Source organism: Octopus sinensis, linkage group LG2 (genome assembly GCF_006345805.1).
Source record: "Octopus sinensis linkage group LG2, ASM634580v1, whole genome shotgun sequence".
NCBI classification, from domain to species: Eukaryota; Metazoa; Mollusca; class Cephalopoda; order Octopoda; family Octopodidae; genus Octopus; species Octopus sinensis.
Window position 1 is genome coordinate 175,609,982 of NC_042998.1, and position 27,530 is coordinate 175,637,511.

General features: G+C 36.0%; 1 protein-coding gene and 1 long non-coding RNA gene across 3 annotated transcripts; one reads left to right on the forward strand and one right to left on the reverse strand.

The window, feature by feature from the left end:
• Window positions 1–2,672: 2,672 nt before the first annotated feature.
• On the forward strand, window positions 2,673–21,418 carry LOC118762125. The gene is made up of 3 exons (XR_004997903.1): window positions 2,673–2,843; window positions 18,019–18,021; window positions 21,407–21,418. It is a non-coding gene; the product is annotated as an uncharacterized LOC118762125 (long non-coding RNA).
• On the reverse strand, window positions 3,053–27,530 carry LOC115227646 (bridging integrator 3). 2 transcript variants are annotated; one of them, XM_036500467.1, is made up of 11 exons: window positions 27,245–27,530; window positions 23,849–23,875; window positions 20,551–20,599; window positions 19,274–19,314; window positions 15,423–15,484; window positions 13,990–14,126; window positions 11,223–11,263; window positions 7,877–7,937; window positions 6,911–6,991; window positions 4,999–5,133; window positions 3,053–4,100 (listed from the first exon to the last, which is right to left on the reverse strand). In XM_036500467.1, the coding sequence occupies exons 1-11, from the start codon at window positions 27,250–27,252 to the stop codon at window positions 3,960–3,962; spliced, it is 783 nt and encodes a 260-aa protein (XP_036356360.1). In that variant the 5' UTR covers window positions 27,253–27,530; the 3' UTR covers window positions 3,053–3,959. The 2 variants fall into 2 exon arrangements, with proteins under 2 accessions (XP_036356360.1, XP_029654272.1); XM_029798412.2 differs by lacking the exon at window positions 23,849–23,875 and having other exon boundaries at window positions 27,245–27,461.

Here is a 27,530-nt window from a genome sequence, read left to right on the forward strand (position 1 = left end):
ATTAAAACTTTATCTATCTCGCTCTCTGTTCCTGACCAATGAAATTATTAATGCAAGAATTCAAATTGAACCTTAACTGCACTGCTTTCATTCAGCTATACTTATCCACTAGCATGGAAGAACTTTGAAAGGCAAGGGGCACTATGCCTTCTATATGATTTCATTTTTGAAAACAGTGCTCAGCTTATAAATTTGCTTGGAAAGAGATAGCTACAAGGCTAGGCAGTATTAAATAAAACTGGTTTATTTTGGAGGAGGGAAGTAAAAAGTTGAGAATTGTTCACAAGAAACTAAATAAAAACACAGAAAAGATGAAAAAAACAATGTGTGGAAAAGAAATTCGCACATGAAAGAAAAAGAGAGTCTGTAGAAGGGAGGAGAGAAAAACAGATAGGTGGGAGGTATATGTCTTAGCAGATGCTTTATGGATGTAAGAAAATCTCAGTTCAGCTTTATGTAAGGAAAAAAAACAACTTTTATAACAAATCTTCATATTGCAGGTAATATTTGACAAAAACAGAATTCAATATAATTCTGCAGTCATTCCTTGCCTCTTTCAACAGATGTTTGATCAATGAGAAACATCGCAGTTAACAGGTTTAAATTTTTGATACAAACAAATTATAAAATAAATAAAAGACTTTACATTCCATGACTCAAACAGTGTACAATACATTGTATTTTGAGACAAACCATTCTATAACATGCAGAGCTGGATCAAGCTAATGTATGACCAGTACCATATGTTATAATGAGGACCTAAGTTTAAAACCTAGCAATTTTATTGGAATATATATATATATATATATATATATATATCAAAATAAGCAACAAAAATATCCAGAGGTAATGCAGTACCTTAAAAGGTATGCACCCACTAGATTTGTGATTTCAGCCGAGTCACTTGAGCCCATAGCTGTATCAAAGTTTTCTGGGTTATCAGCTCTTGTCCAAAGTTTGCCCTCAAATTCTATGATAGTTCTAGCTAACAGAATAATATCAATTTTATCCCTAGTTATAAGAGAGGTTTTTAGCAAAAATAAAAGACTTATTGAGAAGAATGGGGGATATACTTGAATAATTACTATTAATGTCAAATTGGATAAAAGAATAATCTTATCAATGGATTTAAACCAATGAATTACCTCATCTTTATCAATCCATAATTTTAGAGTTAGATTGGGAATTATAAGGGGTAGAATATTGTCAAGAATAGACTTGCTAAGCTGACCAATGTCAGACTCATTCGGGCAAATTAGTCTTACAGTAGGGTTATCCTGGAAGTTCTTAAGGTCCTTCAGATTAATCCTATGTTCACTTGGTGTTAGTGGGTCAGTTCAGTCTGCCAAGTTGTATTCCATCATAACTTCCTTGATTTTCAAATTGATATCTAATAGATTCTTTTTTTCATGTTATTTCATATTTAGCATTGAGTTCCTTCATTACAAGTTTCCTATAGGTGGTATAGTCAAGCCTATATAAGTTTCCAGTTTTATCTGCTGGGACCAGAATGCCTGGTTTGTTATGCAATGCCTTTATAAATTCCTTTAGTTTCCTCAGATGTAAGTTTTTTCTAAGTGGGTGTTCCTTGAATTTTACATTCGCTACTAGATCAAACAAGTCTTTTTCAAAATTTTCCAGTGGAGGATTTTTTCTGCTTTTGAATATCTTATAATAATTCTTCCCATGTGTTTCTAGAGTTCCATTTTTCTTTTTAGTATCATGATGGTAAGTAATCAATATTCACAGATACCATTTGATGAGTTATATATTTATACATATTGTACACTTAAATACTAACTATTTCTGGATAATTTCTTTTTCTCCTATTGTGGTAAAAGTTTGGTATATACCCCCAAAGTATTCATAAATTTCTATCCTTTTGTTATAATCTTAATAATCCTTTGAATAACCCTTAACTCTAACTGTATACAATATAGCAACATTCTTTAAAACATTTAACTATAGTACTACATGATAAAACTTCCCTTGTTTCATTGTCAATGGTCTGCTTGTAGGTGACCCCCTTAATTGTCAGCTAACATCTTGTTTTAAGTTTTCCTTTACCAAACCTCATGATATTGCTTCTAATAAATCTTGATTTTTATGACTATACCAACTATGATGTCTGTCTGCTCCCTCAGCCCCACCCCTAACAGATACTGCCCTCTGTTCTCTCAGCCTTAGATAAACAAGGGATTTGATAAACTAGTCTATAAATTAAAACTGATGCCATAAAAACAAAAAAAATCAGTGACAGGCAGAGTCTGCAACAATGTATATCTTCTTGAAAACTTAGTAACTTCTATGCTGGAGTGAGACAGCATGTTCTTCGTCTGTCTCCTTAACTACTTGGAGATTTTAGGCATAATTATACTAATGTGTCCATCTGTTCTAATTTAATTAAATTCTATGTTTTTGTGCAGCTGAAGATTGCTCTGCATTTTAAATTGATATAATGATTGCATTGTTCAATTAAATGGAGTTGCATGAAACGATTGTTCCGCATTACCTCTGGATATCCTTGTTGCTTATTTTGATTTTAATCACCTTACTTTGAACTTGTATAGATAACACCTTACTAAATTCTGGTGCCTCAACTCAAGTACCATATTCATCTGTATATATATATATATATATATATATATATATAAAGATGAATACTTATTCTGTAAATTTTGATTTTGTTTTTGATCAAACCTTAACTGCTACAACATTACCTTAAGTACACATATACAGCATTGTTACTTATGCAACTAAGATGCACAACTCTAATATAAATGCGTTTTATAGTCTAATGTTTAAAATGTGACTATTAAACTTATTATTTGTGTTACAATTTTGTTGAATGGCATAAAATTAAAGTCAAATCTGTACACAATGAAATGTTTCTTACCTGTTTAAAAATACAGATTTGATTAATGGGGATGGTTAGCATGATGGTGAATATAGACATCATAATAATCTGATTCATTCAACTGATTTTATGAGGAAAATAACAATTAAGCTCAATTATTGTATCACAATATAAAAATAAAAAATAACTCAAATCTGTACATTTACAATTGCCTTTTAATTTGACTTCTGTAATGTGTTTAATTTAAAGTTGTTTGGGATCTTGGAAGTATTGTGAGTATTGGATCAACCTAAAACACCCAGTGGTTAATAAAGGCTGAAGGCAGTATAGTACTATAGTAATAAAAGATTTAGTTCTGAATCCTTAAAAAAGTAGGACCTGCAACATGTGCTGCAATTACTACAAGATAAATCCATCACTGATAACATGTCAGTATTTTATTTTTCTCATCAATGAATACATATTTTACAATCTTGGAACCTGCATTTCGCAATCTGGGACATGCATCTCATAATCTGGGATACATATTTCAGAATCTGGGGTATGTGCTCTACAATCTGGGACTCTCATCACACACTCTAGGGCATTCATTTACAACCTAGGATATGCATCTTACAATCAAGGGCATGCATCACACAATAAGGAGCATGAATTGCAATCTGGCATATATGTAACAATCTGGGACATGCATTACACAATTTAGCACATGAGTAACAATCTGAGACATGCATCTCACAATCTAGGGCATGCATTACACAATCTGGCACATGTGGGGCACAATCGGAGGTATATATTTCACATAAATTAGTCATACGCTACAATACAGTATCATATTTCACAGGATGAAATTTCATGATAAAAGTAATGTGATGACATTTATGAAACAACAAAATATTCCAATGACTGTGTAGAACAATCTTTGTTATTGAGTCACTCCAATAGTTAGTAGTTTGCCAAATTTAAAGTAGTCCAATGTTTAAAATGGATTTCTTCAGTGGATTTCATATGAATAAACTTCATTCATTATATAAAAAGGTATTTGATTTTTTTCCCTCATATAAAATCTCTTTTGATTTAATATTAATTAATATAAAGTAATTAATCAGTCAACTATGGACAATGTCTTTATATCTGAAAGTTTCTGTTGTATTCTGTTGCCATATTCTTCACTAGTGTATGTCTCTGGGGCAAGATGGCCAGCTAACTCACTATAGATTTTGTAACATTCAGAGTTGTAGGCAACCTGAAAAGAAAAAAGAAAAAAAAGTCAATGATTAAAACCTCCATTATTGATTTCTTTAAGCAATGACAGATTTATCCTAATTAAATATCGCCCACTTCTTATGACATCAGTACTCACTTCTTTACCCAATCACGACTAAGGAGACTAGTACCCAAGCCATTGGCACATAAAAAGCACCCACTATACTGTTGGAATGGTTGGCATTAGGAAGGACATCCAGCTGTAGATCAAACTGGAACCTGGCATAGCCCTAGAGCTTACCAGTTTCAATCAAACAATTCAACCCATGCCAGCATGGAAAATGGACATTAAATGATGATGATGGCAGTGTGGTTAAAACGTTTGCTTCCCAATCATATGTTTCTGGGTTCATCCCACTGCATGGCACTACAGGCAAGTGATTCATGCAATAATCTTGGATGATTAAAGTTTTGTGAGAGGTTGTAATATGAGGGAGCTGAAAGAAGACCATTGTGTATATACACTTGTGTGTGTGTGTGTGTATGTTTGCTTCTCCTAGTCTTGGGATTAGATGATAGCTGTAAAGAATTATCACTGTCACACAAGCAATGCTATTCAATTACTTTACTGTGAAAACATGTCTGAACATGGGGAAATATTACCTTGCTTGGAAACATGTGAGGATTGTTGAGAGGAAGGTTATCTAGCTCTAAAAAACTGCCCCAACATCTCTCATCTGACCGATGCAAATACAGAAAATTCAATGTTATAATGACAACAATGAGGTACAAATAACTTGACTTCGAATTGCATTACTTGACTCCAGCCTCACCAAATAAGAAAAAAATCTTGGTTGCTAGGATACAATAGTGTGTGTGTGTGTGTGTGTGTGTGCGTGCGCGCGCGCATGTGTAAAATCTTATAATATGAAACCAACCTGAGATTTGATTAATGCTTCAATACATGGTTGATAGTAACTAATTCGGAGATCATATAGTTTAGGCATATCTTCCATTAAGATTGTGTGTAGTTCATAGAACTCTTCTTTGGCTGGCGTCAAGGATTTCTGGCTCTGATAGAATTTTACAAAAAAACAAACAAACAAAAGAACACAAAATAATCACTCATTTAAAAGACAAAGTACATACAGAGTGTATAAAGATAAAAAGAAATTGGCATCTTTGATTAAGGTACAATTGATGTTTGTTAACATAATTGATGAACACTAGCTTAAGACTAGTTGCTAGGTCATCTGGCTAGATATAGCACTTAAAAGGTCCTTGAAATCAGCTTCTGTCTTGCAAGAAGAAAAGACACGCTGGATAATGTAGTGGTGGATAAACCATACATGAAAATAAGACAGAAAGCCTTTGAATCATATGTTTGCTTGATCACAGCTGTCAGGGACTAAACAAACAGCCCAAATGTAGAATTGAAATCTTTTACCTCTCCTGAGGTTCAGAGTCCAATGGCTTTCTAAACAATAGTTTTTTTCTATCTTTTATCCATTTTCTTATGCTGACATGAGAATAATAGTTTTGAAAATGTAGACTTTGTACACTATTGCTTATATAGATAAATTCTTACAGCTATTCTTCCACCAATGAAGTAGAGTGGAATCTGTTAGTTCAATAGGGAGACTAAAGTAAACAGATATCCTTTCAACCATAGATCAGAGTGGAATCTGTTAGTTCAACAGAGAAACAAAGGTAACAGTGAGAGAGAAATATTTAACAGAAACAGAAGGAAGCTATGTAAGATTCATATGCAGTTTATTAACTCTATGACAAATGGGCTCTTCAACCGAAAGTGTTATTTTTTGCAGGTATGACAGTGTGATTAAGAAGCTTGCTCCTTAAATGTGTGGTCCCTGATTCAGTACCATTGTGTGGAACAAGAGTTTTCTGCTATACCCTCAGGCCAACCAGAACCTTGTGAGTGAATTTAGTTGACAGAAACTGAAAGATGCCCAGTGTGTGTGTAAATGGATGTATGATTGCTACTGTTGAGTTTAGAGCTCCACGTACATTATCATCATCCAGTCTTCTTCCAGTATAGTGGTTTAGTTGCTACTATATTTAATAGTATTACTACTTATGATATACAGGGAGTATATGTAGGATAAACTGTGATAAACACAAGTTTATACCATTCGTTCGTATGTTTTTAACAGTATTGAACATATAGGAGAAAATGAGGTTAGGGCTGTGAATATTTGAAACCACTGCTGAGTCGAGATACTTGTATTTCAGATACATTAACTAGATCTTTCCTTCTTCTTCTAGAAGGTCACACCAAGCTAAGCCTAATCGTTAAGCGGGTCTTGGTTTGGATTAATATTCCCTCAGTTCTGGAGCCAGCGGGATTATCCAGAAGTGATGGAAAGAAACCTGATGGTCTTACCCTCAGTCCCTGGGTTAGAGGTAGGTGCCTCTAGCAGAATGACCCATGGTGTTTTCCTTGATAAAACACCATGTGTCATTCATGAGAGAAAAGGAAGACAGTTTGTTGTTACCTTTCTTCAGATATTTTTTTATAAAATGCAAGCTACAAAGAAGTTGACCACACCTGCCTGGGCACTTGGAACATAATGGTCCAGAACAAATACCACAAGGTATTTTGCTCAACACTAACAATTCAGTTAACCTACCAATCTAGACAAGTACTTTATTTTATCAACTCTGGAAAGATGGAAAGCAAAATTAACATTGGTGTGACATGAACTCACAACATAAAGCATTGAAACAAGCTGCAAAGTATTTTCTTCAAGATTAACATTTTTGTCAATTACGTAAAGATATGGTGGTGATTATAATAAAAACATTGCAAAGATAACAAGTGAACAATACCTGATTTAGCTTAACAATATTGTTTCCAGTACGTTCACGTTCTTGGTACTTTTTGACCTTAGCTTCACACCTTTTGTATTCCTGAAGCAAACAGAATCATTAATCAGTGAAAATCATTGATAATGGGGTTTAGATATAAAGAACAAAGTTCACAGATAAGAGATTACTTCAACCAATGGCCTAGTGTAGCCACAGCCCTCTGGACAAAATTAGTGAAAATATAATCCTAATCTTGAATAGGCACAAGTATGGTTGTGGTTGAGAAGTTTGCTTCCCAATCACATGGTTTTGGGTTCAGTCCAACTGTGTGACACCATTGGTCAGCTGGGCTGACCAAAGTCTTGCAAGTGAATTTGGTTGATGGAATCTGAAAGAATCCTAACAATCATATGAAGTCAAAGCAAGGAGACAGTAACACATACACATGCATATATATATATATATATATATATATATATATATTATATATATATATATATATATATGAAAAACTTCTTTCAGTTTCTTTCTACCAATCTATTCACATTTGCCCAAGGTGTCATGCAAAGGGATTGAACCTGAAGACATGTGGTTGGGAAGCAAAAATTTTGCCACATCCACAAGTTGGTAAAAAATATACAGTGAAATTTATAAGTTTTGCTAAGTTTATAAGGAAGGGTGGGGAAAAGAAGAATTTGAAGTCTAGAAACTATCATTTTCTTTCGCAGACAATGAGATAGTGTTGAAACATCAGATTCCTCTTCTTCCTAATTTAACCAAATTCCAGAAGCTATTGATGTTTTAATCAGTAAGACATTGATACGACATAACCAACTGAGTTTTAGGCTTCTGAATGTAAGAAATTTTAGTGTTTTAAAAATATGCTAATCAGTTACTTTATGATACATCTCCTTCTCCAGGTAAGTATTTAGAATCAAAGAGATTCTAAACAGAATAAAACATATAAAAATAAATAACAGTACAAACCTCCAAAGCTTGTTCCCGCTTTTTTTCAGCTGCATGAAGACTGGGGAATATACTACTAAACCTGTAATGACAACAAGCAGTTGTATTGATATTACTGACGCAACAAAATTTTAATGTAATATTTTTCAATAAAATAAATTCATTTTAACCAGGGATGAGCTACCTAGGTAGGCAATTATGAAAATTACTATACATCACTATACATAAAATGCAAAATATTTTATTTTCTTGTAGATAATTTGCCCCTGCTTTTCAATCTCAGTATTTAAGCTACACATAGTACTGCTGTAGTATACATGCTGCGTACACTCCTACAACACTGTTTTCTTTATATGCTACAAAAGTAAAAGTAAATCTGCCTTCAACTCAGGTGTGCATATGTGTTTTGCTTATTCTTTGTGCGTTTAGCTACATAAAGGTCACCAACTGCATACTCGAGTAATTACTGATGGCACATGCCTGATTTTAATGTTGAATATAACTAAAAACCCGACGTCTCGCTTCTGAAATTTTATTGAGAAAATATATGTAAAAAATGTTCAAGAAAAACAAAAACAAAATAAAGCACACTGTTTAAATCTCTTTTACTTGTTTCAGTCATTTGACTGCGGCCATGCTGGAGCACCGCCTTTAATCGAGCAACTCGACCCCGGGACTTATTCTTTTGTAAGTCCACTACTTATTCTATCGGTCTATTTTGCCGAACCGCTAAGTAACGGGGACATAAACACACCAGCATCGGTTGTCAAGCAATGCTAGGAGATAAACACAGACACACAAACACACACACGCATATATATATATATATATATATATACACGACGGGCTTCTTTCAGTTTCCGTCTACCAAATCCACAAATCAGATGATTTTTCTATCATTTAACCACTGTGCATTTAGTCCATGTGGAATTTGTTTTTGCTTAGTTGGAAAAGTGCAACAAGCTCAGTGGTTGAACTTATGTCGTCCAGAATCTTAACTTTTATGTAGTGATCTATGTAGTATACAACAGGTGTTGTCAATCTTTCATCATTGTGACCCAATTCTGTATGGTTGTTTTTAAATATTCAAATAAAAAAAATATAATTTTCCAAGAATCAAATAAAATTAACATTTAATATTTTTGCAGAGGAAATATTCTTGTTTTCATTTGCAGTGAATGTTGTACTGTAGCTCTTATGCCTATCGTTTATCAATAGTATTACTCTTTTACTCGTTTCAGTCATTTGACTGCGGCCATGCTGGAGCACTGCCTTTAGTCGAGCAAATCGACCCCGGACTTATTCTTTGTAAGCCCAGTACTTATTTTATTGGTCTCTTTTGCTGAACTGCTAAGTGACGGGGATGTAAACACACCAGCATCGGTTGTCAAGCAATGCTAGGGGGACAAACACAGACACACAAACACATACATATATATATACATATATATATACGACAGGCTTCTTTCAGTTTCCGTCTACCAAATCCACTCACAAGGCATTGGTCGGCCTGGGGCTATAGCAGAAGACTTGCCAAAGATGCCACGCAGTGGGACTGAACCCGGAACCATGTGGTTGGTTAGCAAGCTACTTACCACACAGCCACTCCTAAACATTTAATGTTTTATAAAATATTTCAAAAAACTTTGCAACATATTCAGGGTTATATTGTAACCCACAAGTTGAGACTTATTACTGTATAAGAAACAGCAATGCATCTTACAAGAGGAAATAGTTTTCATTCAACCACCTTCAGTAAAATCAGGTGAATTTGGCATTACTATCAAGTATTAAGTTTGATATCTCCAGAGTTAACACAAATACCACTAAGATTTTATTGGGTTGTCTGGAAAGTTCGTGCCGATTTATAGTAGTTTACCTTTCGAATTATTTTATGCATACAGAACCATAAAATTATTTTATGCAAAACAACCATAGGTGCAGGAGTGGCTGTGTGGTAGGTAGCTTGTCTACCAACCACATGGTTCTGGGTTCAGTCCCACTGTGTGGCACCTTGGGCAAGTGTCTTCTACTATAGCCTCGGGCCGACCAAAGCCGTGTGAGTGGATTTGGTAGACGGAAACTGAAAGAAGCCCGTCGTATATATGTATATATATATGCATGTGTGTGTGTTTGTGTCTGTGTTTGTCCTCCTAGCATTGCTTGACAACCGATGCTGGTGTGTTTATGTCCCTGTTACTTAGCGGTTCGGCAAAAGAGACCGATAGAATAAGTACTGGGCTTACAAAAGAATAAGTCCCGGGGTCGAGTTGCTCGATTAAAGGCGGTGCTCCAGCATGGCCGCAGTCAAATGACTGAAACAAGTAAAAGAATAAAAGAATAATACAGAATTGGGTCACAATGATGAAAGATTGACAACACCTGTTTTATACTATGAAGATCACTACTTAAAAGTTAAGATTCTGAACAACATAAGTTCAACCACTGAGCTTATTGTACTTTTCCAACTAAGCAAAAACAAATTCCACTTGTACTAAATGATTCAGTGGTTAAATGAGTCTATAAAATAGGATTTGACTACACCTCCATTTAGAGCACAATTTAAGTTATCTTTTCATGGAAGAAGGTTTATGTTCCTATAACCTGTGTTAGTTCTGAAATCCTTTAAAATGGAAGATAAGAAAGTTCATTTTTGGCACTTGATGCTTCGGGAACCAGACAAAAATTGCTGCAGCTCGGCTGGGATGTGTTACCCTACCATCCATATTCACCAGATATTGCTCCTTCAGATTTCCACTTATTCAGGTCTCTGCAGAATAGTCTTAATGGTAAAAATTTCAATTCCTTGGATGATGTAAAAAGATACCTTGATGAATTCTTTGTCATGAAACCACCTCAATTCTGGGAAGAGGGTATTTTGAAGTTAAAGGAAATATGGATATGCATTGTGCAACAAAATGGTTCATATTTGGTTAATTAAAAAATGTAATGGCAAGTATTTATTGACTTTTTTCTTTCCTTTAAAAATCGACATGAACTTTCTGGACAACCCAATATTATAGTTGATACTCTCAACTACAAAATGCTCTATCTAGGCAAAAGATAGCACGAAAAGTATCCCCAAAATACATCAACTTAACAAGATATCAATAAGCTAGTGATAGACAAAACTACTGTATATACTTGCAGAGAAGCCACTTTTTTTTTCCACTAAAAAAACCAGCATCAAAGACTGTCCTCAAATAGCAAAGCTGGCCTTGAGACTGAAATGCACAGTACACATTAATACACACACACACACACCTGTTTTTGTATGTGGCCTTGTGCCAATATTAAAATTCAACATTAGCAAATGCCAGAAACATCAGATTTACAATAATAGACAAGTTGAAGAAAATGTACTTACTTTTTGACGGGTTCCACTAGCGTCTTTTGGATGTTGGAATTCTATCAATGTAAAAAAAAAGAAATTAAAGAATTTTACAAAAGAAAAAATTTTGAAATATTGAAGTCCATATTTTTTCAAATGCATCATTTATTTATTGAATGGCATGATTTAACAAATGTGGTTGCATAGAGATACAAATTCACTCTCTGAACAGAAGCAATCAATGCTTTCTCTCTTTTGCTCTTTCTGTCATATATAATTTACTAACGTTTCACTCTCTAATGAAGGGTTCTGTCCCAAAGTGCCAACCTCACTTCTTGACAGTAAACTAACTACTGACCACAAGCAAGCATATGTGGTTAAGAAGAACAATTTGTAACTATATTGTTCTTGAGTTCGATTATACTGCATAGCAAATTACTGGTCAACCTAAGGCTATGGATTAATCCATAGTCTTAGGTTAACCAATAATTTGTGAGTGGAATTTCTTCACTGAAATTGTGCAGAGCCTATTGCAGCATGGCTGTGTGGTAAGAAGTTGCTTCCTAATTGGGTAAGTGTCTTCAACAGCCATGGGTCACCAAAGATTTGTGAGTGGATCTATTAGACAGGAACTGAAAGGAGCTTGCCGCGCGCGCATGGAATAGACAGGACAAGAGATGACATGAGGAAAAGAAAGTCACTGAAATGGTCACAGAATGCATGATGAAAGAACTCCAACAAATAAACTACTACTAATAATAATAAGGCTAAAGTGAAGATCAAATAAATAATGTGTGTGTTTAACTGGCAAATGATAACCATCCCCAGATATAAGAATATATACATACACACATACATATATGTATGCATATCTATGTGTTTGTCCCTTATCACTGCTTGACGCCCAGTGTTGGTTTGTTTACATCCCCTGTTGTTTAGTGATCCAGCCAAAGAGACTTCTAGAATAAGTACCAGGCTTAAAAATAAAAATAAGTACTGGGGTCAATTTGTTCAACTAAATCCTTCAAGGAGTTCAACATAACCCAGCAGGTCTGCAGTTCAATGACTAAAAGAAGTAGATAGATAGATACATAGACAGACTGATAGACAGATAGATAGATAGATAGATACATAGACAAATATGTTTCTTTATTAGCCACACAGGGCTGCACACAGACGAGACAGATTACAAAGTAGAGCTTTTCTTTTTTTGGGGAGAGAAAAAAAAAAGGTGGGATAGGTTTTCGACCAAAAGGGATCGTAAAAGGGAAAGAAGAAAAAGGAAAAAGAAAAAAAAAACGATCAATAGGGATCGTGTATCACAGTGTCATGATGTAAAGTGTAAAGGGGGAAGCGGATACGGTTTATCCGTGGGAAGAAAAGCCTATGGAAAAGGCCACGGTAACCTCGGTCAATAATGTTACATGTTACCACATTTGTTTGCAAGTAGGTAACCCTCTGTTTTAAATTTTCGGGGTTCATAGGATTATGCTCAAGGTGGGCATTGTAACTTTCATCACAACACCCTTCCTGGCTTTCAACTAGTTTCACTTTATGGAATACTGATATCTACTATTTACCTATACATATTCATAGGCTTGCTTAAATTCCATTGTTTTACTATCTGAAAGGCTGGCATCATCATCATTTAACATCTGTTTTCCATACTGGTATGTGTTAGGCAACAATTTCTCATATTACAGATACTGTGCTGTATCACTAAACAAAGCACTATTAACAACTGATTCACATCCTCATCTAAGGTCACAATAGAGTTACAGTTTACCACTATAAGTAACAGGAGTACAGAGAGTATTGTGTAACTGTGCTGTGCATAGCTGTTAAAATTCAACCATAGAAATAAGTCAGACAAACTATTCCCATGTAAAACTCTTAACAACACTTTAAATTGTACTAAGTAATACTAAACTTATGATTAAAAAAGAAAAGTAAAAAATCCCAACAATTTCTTTACAGAGATCATAAAAACAATTGTTTTTAGGACTTTACAGTTCTGAATTACATTTCCTGTGGCTGTATGAGTAACAAGGTTTTGAAAATACACATATTTTATGAAATACTAAGGTTAATCATTTTATATCTGGATATATCTATTTTGAATATCAACCATACAATCATGAAGCGTGACTTATTTTTATGTTTTCTTCAAGGAGTTATTTGTTAAGTTAAACAGGAGTGACATTTCTTATAGTCAGCTTTGGTACACCCAAATTGAGGAGGTGAGATGACTGCAATAAAAGTAGAATAATCATTTCTACTAAAAGTACAAGGCCTGAAAATTTTTAGGGAAGGGATTAGTTGATTACCTTGACCCCAGTGTTCTACGGATACTTATTTCATCAACCCTAAAGCAAATCTAAATAAAGACAATGGTTTTAGTTTTTGTGACTGAAGAATCTTAGATATTTTTTAATGTCATCTAGAGTAAAAGATATTTACGATTTGAAAAGTTGTTCAAGGTTGAAGTAATTTTTAATGCTGAAGGAAAAATCTAATCTTGGATGTAGTTTAGAAGAATGGGGCATTGTCTATAGAGATGAATAATAATTTGAATTGGTCATTGATGAGGGACTCCGCTTAATGGCTTCATTTCCTTGACATATCAAATATGTACCTCTAAATACAGGAGTCTGTTTGAGTAAATTCTCAACAACCTTAATATGCTAAAAAAAGTATCATCCTCACTGATTGTTCGAGTTAAAATCGTTTTGTCATGTTCTTTAATCCCATACAAACTTTTAGTTTTAGATCATAATAATTCAAATATTAATTAATTACTTACCATTTCTTGCATATGAAGGTTCAATTTAACAATTGAATTATCCCACTCTTCACAGTGATGCATTAATTTTGATTCTGATTTACATAATGTACTGGCCATTAAATCTTGTGTGATTCTCCGTTCACATTTACTCAGACCTGTGAAACAGAAACATATTGTAAGGCTTAAAAAAACTAGTTTAATAAGTAAGTTGCATGGAAAAGAAGCTACATTATTCTTGATGATAGTGATAATGATTTCTCTGGTCTCAAATTACAGAGCAGGATATAACAAGGATACTGACCCAGATATTTGATTAGTACTTATTCAGGAAGGAGAAAACGCAAAGTTGACCCTTGTAGAGATTTGAATTTAGAACATAAAGAACTGTAACTCCATACTGTAAACAATCTTGTTTGCTAGCCGAACCATTTCACCTGTTAGCCATTCTTCATCCATTAATATTCTCTCTATTCACACATTACACTGATTCATTCCCATCGCCACTGGGCCCAATTATCTCTCCTCATTCACTATTCCTGCCTCTTCTTCTCTCCCTGTCAACTGTATCATCATTACTGCTCTGCAATTCTTTCCCCACCCTCCATTCTCTTCTGCATTCCTCTATCTTCCCCAACTCATACATCATTTGTCATGCACCACCACTTGTCTATAATGCCCTACATCTATCCTTCAACTATATACAATCTTTACAGTTGTTGTCCATCTCCCCTCCTCTCCCATTCCTCCAGCCCTTGATCTGTCATGCACTCTGGCAAATTCACACTCACACTCCTAGTTCATCTGCCCTCACTCACTTTAACTTATTTCATACCCTCATGTTCTTCACGGATACCTCATCACCACTATTTATCTCTTTTCAGAATGCTTACTGATCATTCTCACCCTCTCTTCTAAATATGAGTAGCCATGTAGCTACTCCACAACAAGGAACTGCTCTGTTCACCACCTCCTCCTCTCATACTTTCATCCTTCAACCCTTAGCATAAAGTTGAACCCTACCATTTGGGGTTCATAGTCTTGCATGCTACATGGTGACCTCACTAGTGCTGGTAGCATGAGAAAAGATCTCAATACAAACTGTCAAGTGGTTGGTATTAAGAAGGGCATCCAGCCATAGAAACCACACCAGATCAGACAGTAGAGCTCAGAGCAGTCCTTGGAACAATCAGATCCTGTCAAACTGTCCAGCCTATGCCAGCATGTAACATGGACATTAAATGATGATGATTATGTTCATTCAGCCAATTCACTGCCATAATGCTGATGATAATAGACATTGTTCCCCTACCTGCCTAACAAACTATAAACACATCATCATCATCGTTTAACATCCGTTTTCCATGCTAGCATGAGTAATAGAAAAATTCATCAATTTAACTATTCCTAATATTGGATGCAGGGCATAAATGTAAAATATTATAAATACTCACTTGAAGCTGTCTCTGAGCACTTTTTAGAATCCTTGTAAAGTTTCCTACATGTCTCCTCAAGTCTGAAATATAAAAGAAACAGGAGATATTTTATGTTTAAGGAGAGTGATTAAAAAAACTGAACAAAATGTAAAAATGTTAACAATGACATGAATTTTTCTTTTAATCTTACGTCATGGACAAGTTATAGGATGAAAATTTTCATGAGAGATCTTAAGAATCTGTAGTGAATCTTGCATCACCATACCCAAATTTAAATTAACACTGCAACAGAACTTTTCCCATGATGGAACAATGGTTTTTCTGACAGCAGTTTTACATCTTCCAGATGCCTTTAGCTAGGCCGAAATAATGTCTTCGCCACTTGACCCTTTCTAACCTCTTCTATTTCACCAAAAGCTAGAATAGAGATAACAAGACCACCAACTAAATCTATTGTTTTCAATGGTATGTCTATCATTCTGGATTGTTATAAAAGCAAGAATACCCCAAACAAAAATCAGTTAATCACCAGTCGGTGATGACTCAACCAAGTTGGTCACAGACGGTGACGACTCAACAAAGTTGGTCACAGTCGGTGACGACTCAACAAGTTCAGTCAATTCGGTGACGACGAAGTCTGGCAGACCAGCTAGAACTTTGGTCAAAGGGAGAAATGAAGTTTGTTGTCAGACAACACCCAACAATTCTCTCTAGCTCTAATTCTGTTCTCTTACAACATCATTCTATCTCTCTCTGTAATTACTACTACTACTACTACTAAACAATGAAGAGGACACAAACACAAACTTTACTTTGCATGCTTTTGGATTTATCACAACCTGCCCGTCGAAGTATGGTGTTTTTCAATGTAACAGTAAATAAATACTTTCTTAAAACTTCATGCATTGTTCATCTTTCACATCTTACAATTTGCCGTAATAACAACAAAACTTTATCGTTACACCAGCTGACTCAGACAAATCATAATGTTTACTAATAAATTTTAGCCGTTACAAATCTCACTTATGTAAAGATTACAGCTTAGCAATTGGTTAAGTATGCTACTGGCCTGCTAGTTGAACCCCATGGCAAAGGTTGTTTATTAGGACTTTAGTCAGCACTAGTGGTAATCATTTTGGCTGAGATCAGCTCTCAGTGTGTGACAGCGGTTTGGCATATATTTACGTCAACCACTTTAAAGTAAGTACTGTTTATGTATGTAAATTATTATTACTGTGCTGAACGCTGCTATAGTATTACTACAGGAATAAGATCACCCAAAAGTGTAAGTCAAACAATTACGGTATATTGGCTTAAGAAAGCATCAAAAGCTAACCTTGGTATGGTAAATTTGAAAACAGGGTGTAATACATAAAAGAAGTCAGTCTATGCATATATATCTTGTCTTGTAATTACTGTGCGCTACACACACAGCACATCACTTTGGCACATACTCCTTTTTTTTTATTGGCAGAAATGAAGTGGGGAAATGTCCACGTCTCTTGATGATCCAACAAAGGGGAGGAGCCAGACTGTGGATGCCCCTGTGATCAATATGGTGGAATATCTGAAACTTCTATTATTCGTTTCACAAGCAACTTACAGAATTTTAGTCCATCTTCCATACTGTAAGCATTTGCTGTATCAAAAACGAATTTATATATCCACCACATATACTATTTCAGAAATTTGGATACTGACTTCCGTGTTGATGCCAGTTGATCAGAATGTTCGACACCACCCATTGTGTGATTGTATAGCAACACAACAGTTGGTTTCATTACTGGATTTCCAACCCTGTCTCGTTTGCCAGTGTTGGACATGCCAGTAGAATGTGTCATGGACAGCAAACAAATATTTTAATTGTCTCTCAACACCAATGCAACAATGCTATTATCAGTGAAGTGGCACACAGTTTTGTCTTTGCAAAGTTTCACATTGTGAAGTTCAGGTGGCATGTTTTACCTGAAGGTGCACACAGTCCCACAGGCATTTGTTTTCCTTGCCTGCAGCCAAAGAAAGAAGTCAGGACTGGAAAACTAGTTGTCCATATGAATGTTGAATCCTTTATCTAACAACTTGTTATTCAGCAACAAGACAACATTTGTGGATACTGCACTGTCCAATTTATCTTCTCCAGATCCAAGTATAGCCACAGTCTGCATCAGGTGACTGACACACTTTATGAAATTTTATCCTGAAGCAGGCACACTTGATAGGATTGTACTGCTTGAATTTCAGCTGCCACTTGAATTTCCATAGACTTTCATCAGTGGAAATGTCCTGCATGGGTATATAAACAGTGATGAAATTTTCTGCAGTTTTGTCAGAGGTAGAACAAATTTTTTGAAGCCTGTCCTTGATGTTACCAGTGTTGAAATGCAGTTTTTTCAGTAGTGCTAAGAGTCAATCAGGCAGCATTATCTTCTCGTATCAAAGTTGGACATGAAGATGAATGCGAAGCTAGTGTAGCTGGAGTGAAGACAAGCACAAAGCTGGAGTGGATAGACATGAAGGTGAATATGAGGATCATAAATTCAATGAAATTGCTGTAGCTGGACAAAAGGATGACCATAAATCCCATGAAGGACAAGAAGAAACAAGGAATGCACAGGTAGTCAGCACTTGGTAAAAGGGTAGAGTGTAAAGATTCCCTCTGGTCATTAATGACCATGAGATTGCCCCTAGAAAGTTCCCCTCCAAGGAACAAATCAGGGCAAGGTTGTTTTATGGAAGACCAGCAGTTGCCCATGAATACCAGCTGCCCCTCTCTATACCACCAATGTTATCCAAGGGAAAGGCAAAGTCCAATAGAGCTTGGCCCCAGTGACATTACAGCTCAATTCTATAGCTAGAGCAATGTGAAATAAAGTGTCTTGCTCAAGAATACAGCAGACAGCCCGGTCCAGGAATCAAACGCACTACCTCATGATTGTGAGCCTGACACTAACCATTCAGCCATGTACTTTCACAGTCAGCACTTGGTAACAACTTTGAAAAGCCTGTTGGGAAGTGGGTGGGGGTGTTAAATGGAATGTAAACAAATCCTATGGATAGCAAGCATGTCCGGTTATGCTGAACTGGATTTAGTAAATGCACAACTGCTTTGTTCTGAATTAGATAATTTTTCAAAAGAGCTCTGATATTTTTATAAATTATCATAAATGTCCTAACTATAAGGTGTGTCTTATCAATTGTAGCTTCTTAGAAACTGGGAAATATGGTAATTAAAAGAAACTGGTGTGGTAGTGGTTACTATAAATGTATGTGGATCACACTTTCTCTAAATAGAATTGCTGTATAGCAAACTTTTTCTCATGTCGTTTGAGAAACAATTCTGTGAGATGAATTATAATAGGCAAGCATCGAATGGGTCAACCAATCACATCTGATGAAGGTTATCTAAAAGTTCAACAATTTATTATATCAAATACCTGTTGATGTCATACAATTTACACAGCTGACTGTGACTAACCAATATTTTAAACAAACTATGCTGCTACCAATTTAAGTTTCATTTAAAACTTTCATTACCTTTTTGGTAATTAATTGGCAAACATACATCCAACTCACTCTTGAACCTATGAGAAAGCTTCTACATGGTCATTTGACCAGCTAGAAATAATAGCCAAACTTCTTTTGAATTGCAATATATGCTTTCCTTTAAGATTATGCAGCCCTAGATTCACTGTACCTGAAACAAAAAATTTAGGTGAATGGCTTCGATCATTTCTAACAAGACAGTATAACACAGAAAATGCAAGTTGGGAAGCTCAGCCTTTCATTGACACAGCAGAGATTTTCACTATAGACTTGAAAATAAGACAAAGGCCAATCCTAAACAACAACATCAATAACAATTAACTCACTCTTCAAGCTTCTTGCCTTCCTTTTCAAATTCTTTTTCTTCCTGAAAAACAAAAAGGTAAAATATTTGACTTATTTGTAACTGTGAGATAATCAGAAATCTGAACAAAAAAGAAAATGCTGCATGCACACTCACTATCTTGAAACAATATCCAGCTTCATTAGATAATGATTTCTCACATATTAGCAGAGGGCCAGAAATTTATGAGGAGGAGAAAATTGACTTAATTGGCTCACGTGGGACAGACAATGGTGCTAAACTGGGCAACAGATTAACCCTGCCTTTACAGTAACCTCATGCTTTAAAGCAGGTATGCAGGCATGGTCCTAAGGGAGGGTACAAGGTCAGAAAGGAATACAATTCCAAAAGAAAAGGTCACAATAATACCATTTAGGACTCATTTCTTTTCTTGAGGAGCGGGGGTGCATGTACCCCTTAGACCCCACCTCTCCTGGGCATGTCTTGGGTATAGCGACCTTCTTCAAGACATGGCTTATCATGAAGCAGACTGCACAAGTAAAAAATATTCAAGGTAATTTTTTGTTAAGCATGCCTTATGGCTGCAGTTTGCCCATAAACCCTTAAAGGATAGCACATTTGACTTTATCAAATACTTAATTTTTTACAGATACTCATGAATTATTGAAGGAGGACAAATTTCCAATTATTAATCAGCCATTTATGATTTTGAGGCAGACAAAGTAATGTAGCTTACCAAGGAAGACTACAAATATCTGGCACAATGCTTGAAGTTTTAACATTGCAGTCTGAGCTTTATAACGTAACCTTACATATATTGTAACTTTGGCTATAATATCTTGTTTGTTTAATTAACTTGATAAAACTGACCCTCTAAGTCAAGGTTTCCCAGACATTTTGACCTTCATGGAATTCTTGATCTTTCATTAACCCAGACATGCACAAAAAAAATATTCATAATTATAAAAACAGTAATACCGAGAGAAAAAACAACTTTATAACTATAAAGGGTAACATTAGACACATTCAAATAAATAAACAGTTTTTTAAATTAATTAGCTGGCATAATTAATGGAATAGATTTGCTTGATGTGTATAAGCAAGGCCACTTGTATTTGGTTGGAAATTAATGAATTTTAGTCATAAATCATCAGTTTAATCAGTTTCATTGCTTTGTTAAAACAACTCTGTTTGTGTGGCTAAAACCAGTTTCAACATGTAGTGTGAGTAAAAATGGCTCAACTGCTGCACAGAGTAGGGGTATTTGGTAACATAATCAAGATTATCAAGGCGACTTACATTCCACAAAGTAACATTTCTTTTTGGTGTAGAAAGTTGCTTGAATATTCTGTAAATACAAAAATTCAGAAGAAATTAGCTTAATTCCAAAGAGTAGAGAACAGAATAACTTACAATGTTACTAAGATCAGAAATGATAAGAATCTTACAGTGTCCTAAAACACACACACACAAACACATTACAAAGATAGGCTCCAAACTATGTGGTCTCAAGTTCAGTCCCACAGAGCAGCACCTTGGGCAAATGTCTTCTATAGGAGCCCCAGGCTTACCAAAGCCTTCTGGGTGGATTTTGTAGATGAAAGCAAAGAAGCCTGTTGCATACACACATACACACACGTGTGTATGTGTGTATCATTGCCTTGTAAATGAGCATCATCATCATACAAGCAGTGTTGTTTGTAGCTAGTCTTCCATTTAAAACATGTCTGGCTAAGAGAAAATATTGGAAAGAGGTGAGGCCTGGTGGCAGGAAGGCTAGCTGCTTTAGAGAATTTGCCTGAGCAAATTCTGTTTGACCCACACATGCATGAAAAAGTGGGCACTGAATGACAATATATGGTGGTGGATCTCTGTTGGTTGACAATGAAGATTCAGTAGTTTAATCATTAGAATTACCTGCTCCTAATTATTAACTTGTAAGTGACAGAACATTCTGCGCGCGCACACACACACGTTTACCCTTAATGTAATACATGGGTAGAATCAGTATTACACAGTTGCAATAATGTAATACATAAGTAGAACCAGCATGAGATTGTTTGCGATAAGGCTGTACCTTTTGAATTAAAGGTACAGTCTACTTGACAGGGCTCTATGCAGTTTTTGTCTACCCAATTCCACTTACATGGTATAGAGCAGCTTGAAGTTATAGAAAGTGACTTTGTCCAATTTGCCATGTAATGGGATTGAATCTGGGCCCTCTTGGTTGTGAAGCAGATGTCTTAACCATTCAGTCATTCTGCACCAAAAATGTGTGTGTATGTGTTTGCATGCTAACTTTTTATGCTCAAGTAATACCATTGTTCAGAATGTCAATGGTAAACAAAATTTTGGAATTCTAGTTTTACCTTTCCTTACCAGTTTTTTTTGCCTTTTCACTTTTTTTTTTTGTATTTACAAAGTATTATTTTCTTAAACAGTCACAAGACCTTGGGTTTACAGAGCCAATGAGCCTCTATGTCTGTTATGGGCAAATTGTGACTTGCTAGGTGCTCTGAATGGTATGCCTGATGAAAAATTACCTTGAATTTTTTTTAGTAGTGTGGCCTGCCTAGTAATGAACCATGTCTCATGCAGCTCACTTCTCGAAAAATGTTGCTGAGTGGAAATAACAGTTAAGTTTCTCTTGTATAACACATTGTCTTAAATAAGATAAAGGATACATCAAGTAAACTTTTAGCATCCATTGTCCATGTTGGCATGTGTTGAATGGTTTGACCAAGGCTGGAAAGCTGGAAGGCTGCACCAGACTCCAGTCTGATTTGGCATGGTTTCTACCAATGGATCCCCTCCCTAAAGCCAACAACTGAGTGTAATGTGTGCTTTTATATGCTACTGGCATGGGTGCCATTTGTGTGACACCAGTATCTGCCATGACTGTGGTTTTACTTAGTTTGATGGGTCTTTGTCTCAGGCCTGACAACGCCAAAGGTCAGGGTCATTACCACCATGAAGCCCAAGACTCGAAAGGAGCTTTTCATGTGCCACTGGCATCAGCCACTTTGCCTCAGTGAGGCCCAATGCTTGAAAGGTGCTTCTTACATGGCACCAGTATGAGTGCCGGTTACATGACACCAGCATAAGCCACAACTAGTTCACTTGGCGAGATGGGTCTTCCCAAGGACAGCATATTGTCAAAGGTCTTGGTCACTAGTCATTGCCTCTGCGAGGGCCAAAGTTTGAAGATCATGCTTCACCACCTTGTCCCATGTCTTCCTGGGTTTACCGCAATCACAAGATCCAACGACAGTTACAGATCAGCACTTTTTTACACAATGCTGTTGTCTATCTTGTACAACACATCTGATGTCACTTATGCCCAACTTTTCTCTCAAGATGCTTACACTCTGTCAAACATGCACACTGACATTGCACATCCAGCAAAGCATACTGACTTCATTTCTTTCAGGCCTATGCATGTCCTCAGCTGTCACAGCCCATGTTTCACTGCTGTGTAGCTTAGTTTGCACACAGGCATCATACAATCTGCCTTCCACTCTGAGGGAGAGACCCTTTGTTGCCAGCAGAGGTAGGAGCTCCTTGAACTTTGCCCAGCCTAGACTTATTCTTAGAGCTACACTCTCAGAGCATCCACCTCCACAACTAACTTGGTCTCCCAGATAATGGAAGCTATCTACTATCTCTAGCACACCCCACTGGCAGTTGATGGAGTCTATTTTCTGTACATTTTTGGTGTTTATTGTACCTGTGCATCTTCCACACACAAAAGCTGATTTTCCCTGTTAACCTTCCTCAGATATTGCTGCACCTCTAGCTTATACTGGGTACATCTTATGGAGTTTCTACCTATGCTTTTTCTACAGATCAAGCAGAGCTATCTATCTGAAAGGATTTGTGAGTTGTCTGCTCTCCTACTTACTAGGACTTTGGTTTTTGCAAGGTTAACTCTAAGGCCCTTCGATTCTAGACCTTGCCTCCATACTTGAAACTTCTATAGTTCTGGTAGTGACTCAGCTAAAAGAACACGGTTATCAGTGTAGAGGAGCTCCCAGGGGCAGCCTGTCTTAAACTCCTGCTATTGTCTAGACGACTATGATGAACATGAGGGGGCTGAGGACTGATCCTTGGTGAACAGCTACTTGTACCCTAAATCCTTTGCTGTACTCATGGCCAACCCTCACCTTACTGGTAGCATCCCTGTACATGGCTTGTACAGCTCTCACCAACCACTTATCTATTACCTAGGATGGACATGGCTAATCACAGGCCTGCTCAATCACAACTGACAACAGAAACTGTCAAATTTATTAAGCAGTCAAAGAAAAATTTTCTATCATGAATTACATTTTATTTTATTTGTTTATTTCTAAAAATAAATGACACAGCTGAAGCATGATAATTGCAACTATTAAAGCTGGGTTTGCAACCCAATTTTTTTTTCAGCTAGTTCGGTGAAGGTGGGAATTGAGTACAATGATATGATAGATCCTGTATTCAATAAGACTGCCTCAGTCCACCACATTGCAACAGCTGGCTTCAAATAATTTGAAAAATCCAAGCACCATAACCTCAATCAAATACTAGCTTCTAAACATTAAAAACATAGCATACTTATATCTGATTTGGGGAATCCCATGCAATTCTATGAATCATATATAATCATCATGGTAAATGTTCAGTTTGGTTAGATTAAAAAAGTAAATAAAAATTAAGAGACTTCCGCCCATTCGCCACCCAAACCACTCTTTTTAAAAAATTTCTCTTTTTTTTTTCGACACAGCTATGGGGAAGACGAATCTGCAAAAAAAAAACAATTAGCAAAAATCGGCATTTTTAAATTACCTCACCCTACCCCATTTCCTTCATTTTTAATTCTTTTCAGAAACATTTTTTTTTTTCAAAATATGCGGGAAAATACAGACATTATGATTTGCACAAAAATTGCAAAACATTTCTGTAGTTACGGTTAGGGTTTTAAGGTCAGAGTTAGGGTTTTAGGGTTAGTGTTGGAGGAAAAAGTCAAAATTGAAGAATTTGATGGGGAAGGGGGGAATTTAACAATGCCATTTTTGGCAATTTTCTGGCAATTTTCAAAAACGGGGGTTTTGGGGCAAAAATAATTAAAAAGGTAAACAAATTTGAGAGAAAATGGGTGGGGGGGAGGAATTTCCCGAATCAACTAAGAGAGAGGAATCGTGGACTAATCATTCAATTAGGAAAAGCAGGAGACAACATTCTTCAGTGGTTGGCATGGCGTTGACTAATTATGAATTTGTACACCTGTGAAAATTGTAATTTACCATGTGGCCTTACTAAATGAGGTGACGTTACTGATGGATTATGGCACTGCAAGCGTTGTAAAAGAAGCAAATCTGTTCGTTACACTTCACTTTTTGAGAGAAGTCATATTTCACCAGTGTTTATGTTGTGTAAAAAGTAGTGTAAAAAGTTGACTCATTTCCCCCTTAATTTTTATTTGCCTTTTTAATCTAACCAAATTGAATAATTACTTATATATGATTCATAGAATAAATAACCATGCTTTGGTTATTTGCTAGTTATCACTGGCTTTGGCAACGACGACAGTCACTCTCACACTGCCTCTGTCGTTGTTGTCCCCCGTCAACCATAACTGAGAAGAAATTCTAATACAGTAAGGTATAATTTGATGGAGATTTGGCTACTATTTCTCGCAAGTGAAGACACTACGTAGAGGCTCCCTCTTTGGTTTGTCAATATGCTTATTACACGAAGGCGGCGAGCTGGCGGCAGAAACGTAAGCACGCCGGGCAAAATGCTTAGCAGTATTTCGTATGCCGTTACGTTCTGAGTTTAAATTCCGCTGAGGTCAACTTTGCCGTTCATCCTTTTGGGGTCGATCAAATAAGTACCAGTTACGCACTGGGGTCGATGTAATCGACTTAATCCCTTTGTCTGTCCTTGTTTGTCCCCTCTGTGTTTAGCCCTTTGTGGGTAGTAAAGAAACAGGTATTTCGTCTGCCGCTACGTTCTGAGTTCAAATTCCGCCGTGGTCGACTTTGCCTTTCAGCCTTTCGGGGTCGATAAACTAAGTACCAGTTACGCACTGGGGTCGATGTAATCGACTTAATCCCTTTGTCTGTCGTTGTTTGTCTCCTCTATATTTAGCAATAAAGAAATAAGAAACTTTAGCACGCCGGGCGAAATGCTTAGCCGTATTTCGTCTGTCTTTATGTTCTGAGTTCAAATTCCGTCTTTCCTTTCATCCTTTCGAGATCGATAAATTACGTACTAGTAGCGTAGTGGGATCGATCTAATCGACTGGTTCCCTCCCTCAAAATTTCGGGCCTTGTGCCTAGAGTAGAAAAGAATACGCTTATTACACGAACTAGCAAATAACCATGCTTTGGATCCTCCTCACTGGCAACAACGACAGTCACACCCACACTGTCTCTGTCGTTGTCGTCCCGTCAACCATAACTGACCATATGATGTAAAGCATTCCAGCTGTAAGTATTCTATCTCTTCTAAGACGGTAAAGGTATAATTTGATGAAAATTTGGCTACCATTTCTCGCAATTGGAAACACCACATAGAAGCTCACTCTTTGGTTTGTCAATATGCTTATTACACGACCTAGTAATCCCGAAATACATTTAATCTAATTTAATTTTCCCTTTGAAATTTTATCTCCGAAACTGCCGAATGGATTACATGAATGTTTATAAACCGTGAGACCAACTGAAGCGCTTGGTTGCACTGATGCTTTTTTTGTTTTCTTTTTCTTTCTTTTATATATATATATATCGTGTACATACATGTTATATATGTAACAAAATCTGTAGTTAGGAACTATTTTTCACTTTGTTCCTTCTCAACAAACTTTCAGGTACGGTGATGCGCGTGTAGTCGTAAGGGTATAAGTAATTAAAAGGAAGTCATGCTGACATTTCTAGCAGGTCAGACGACCACATCAAAGCATGTAAATTCTACAAACGACATTATTTCCCTTACGTGTACATTACCTTATTGGTTGGTACCAAGCGAAACAACGAATCTTAGCTTACTTAAAAAAACAATTAAAAAGAGGAAATCAATTATATACATTATATAAAAAATGTAGGCCATATTTTAATAATTCAATATATATATATATATTATATTATATTTGTCTATATAACTGGCATATGTATGAAGATATGTAAAATTTACTAATTCATAGTGTCTGCATTTCTGTCCGTCGTCCTGACAAACACAACAGTACAATAATAGTACTTTCACTTACATCTGAATTTCGTGGCGACGCTAACATATTCTTTACTAAAGAGAAATTCGCATAACTTTAGCTGCACATGTGTGTGCGTATTATGAAATGATAAAAAACAGTCGATGTTTAAATCCGTTTATCTCTGTCGATATAGTTTACGGTATATCATTAACTATGTGTATTCACAACTGGTACCCACTAGTAAAATAACCTAACATAAATGCATCTCAGCTGGAATGAAAACAAAAGAGCTTAAGTGCTCTCATCACTTTTGACAAGTGCTAGAATATTTCTGACACACACAGTAACGTTTCGTTTGGGTTAGGGTTAAAATAAGTCAAGATGTGTGAAATTATCTATACACATAATTATAAATCTTTGTATACATCATATACAAATAAAATATACGTTTATAAGTTTTTATTTTGTCAATGAAGCTAATCTTTAATTTTTTTCCTTTTTTTTTCTAAATGCTCAATATACAACATCGATATAATCTTAATGAACGAAAGCCAGTGCATCTCCTACAGGAAACGAGCAAGGAAGAGGAAATTTCGAAATACCTTTTTCCCTTCCGCAAGACAAACCAATTTAGGTTCTAGTATTTAGGTAGGCGTTACAGTATTACGCGTATTTTGCTTTGTTTTCTTTTCTTTTCTTACTTAATGTTCGTACTTAAAGCAGATCGGGGTTTAATGTGAAATGAATATTTATAAAACATATATTGCTATAACATAATTAGTACAGAATAAATAAAATATTTACTTGCTCATTTTCTGGTATTATATTTCCAACCACATCAGTTGACGATGTTAATGGATAGATAACTCTGCTGTCAATGGTTCTGCGAGGTACGTGTACTTATCATCTTTAATTGATATTCCGTGTTACTGTTTCAAGCATCTGGCGAAACCCTAAACGTCACAAAATTCTCCGCTTTTCTTTTTCTTTTCTTCTTTCTATTTTGTCTTTGTCAGAACCAATCAAATGCCTGAAGAAACAAAGAAACAATTCACCGTTACGAACGAAATATAACACACCCAGCCGCACC

Bases quoted from the DNA above. Each gene is read 5' to 3' on its own strand.
- LOC115227646 (XM_036500467.1), bottom strand. The intron at 5,134-6,910 runs GTATTGTTCACT...AAATTCTATCAG, and splicing joins ATATTGTTAAGCTAAATCAG to AGCCAGAAATCCTTGACGCC. The intron at 4,101-4,998 runs GTTGGTTTCATA...TTTTCTTTTCAG, and splicing joins AAGCATTAATCAAATCTCAG to GTTGCCTACAACTCTGAATG.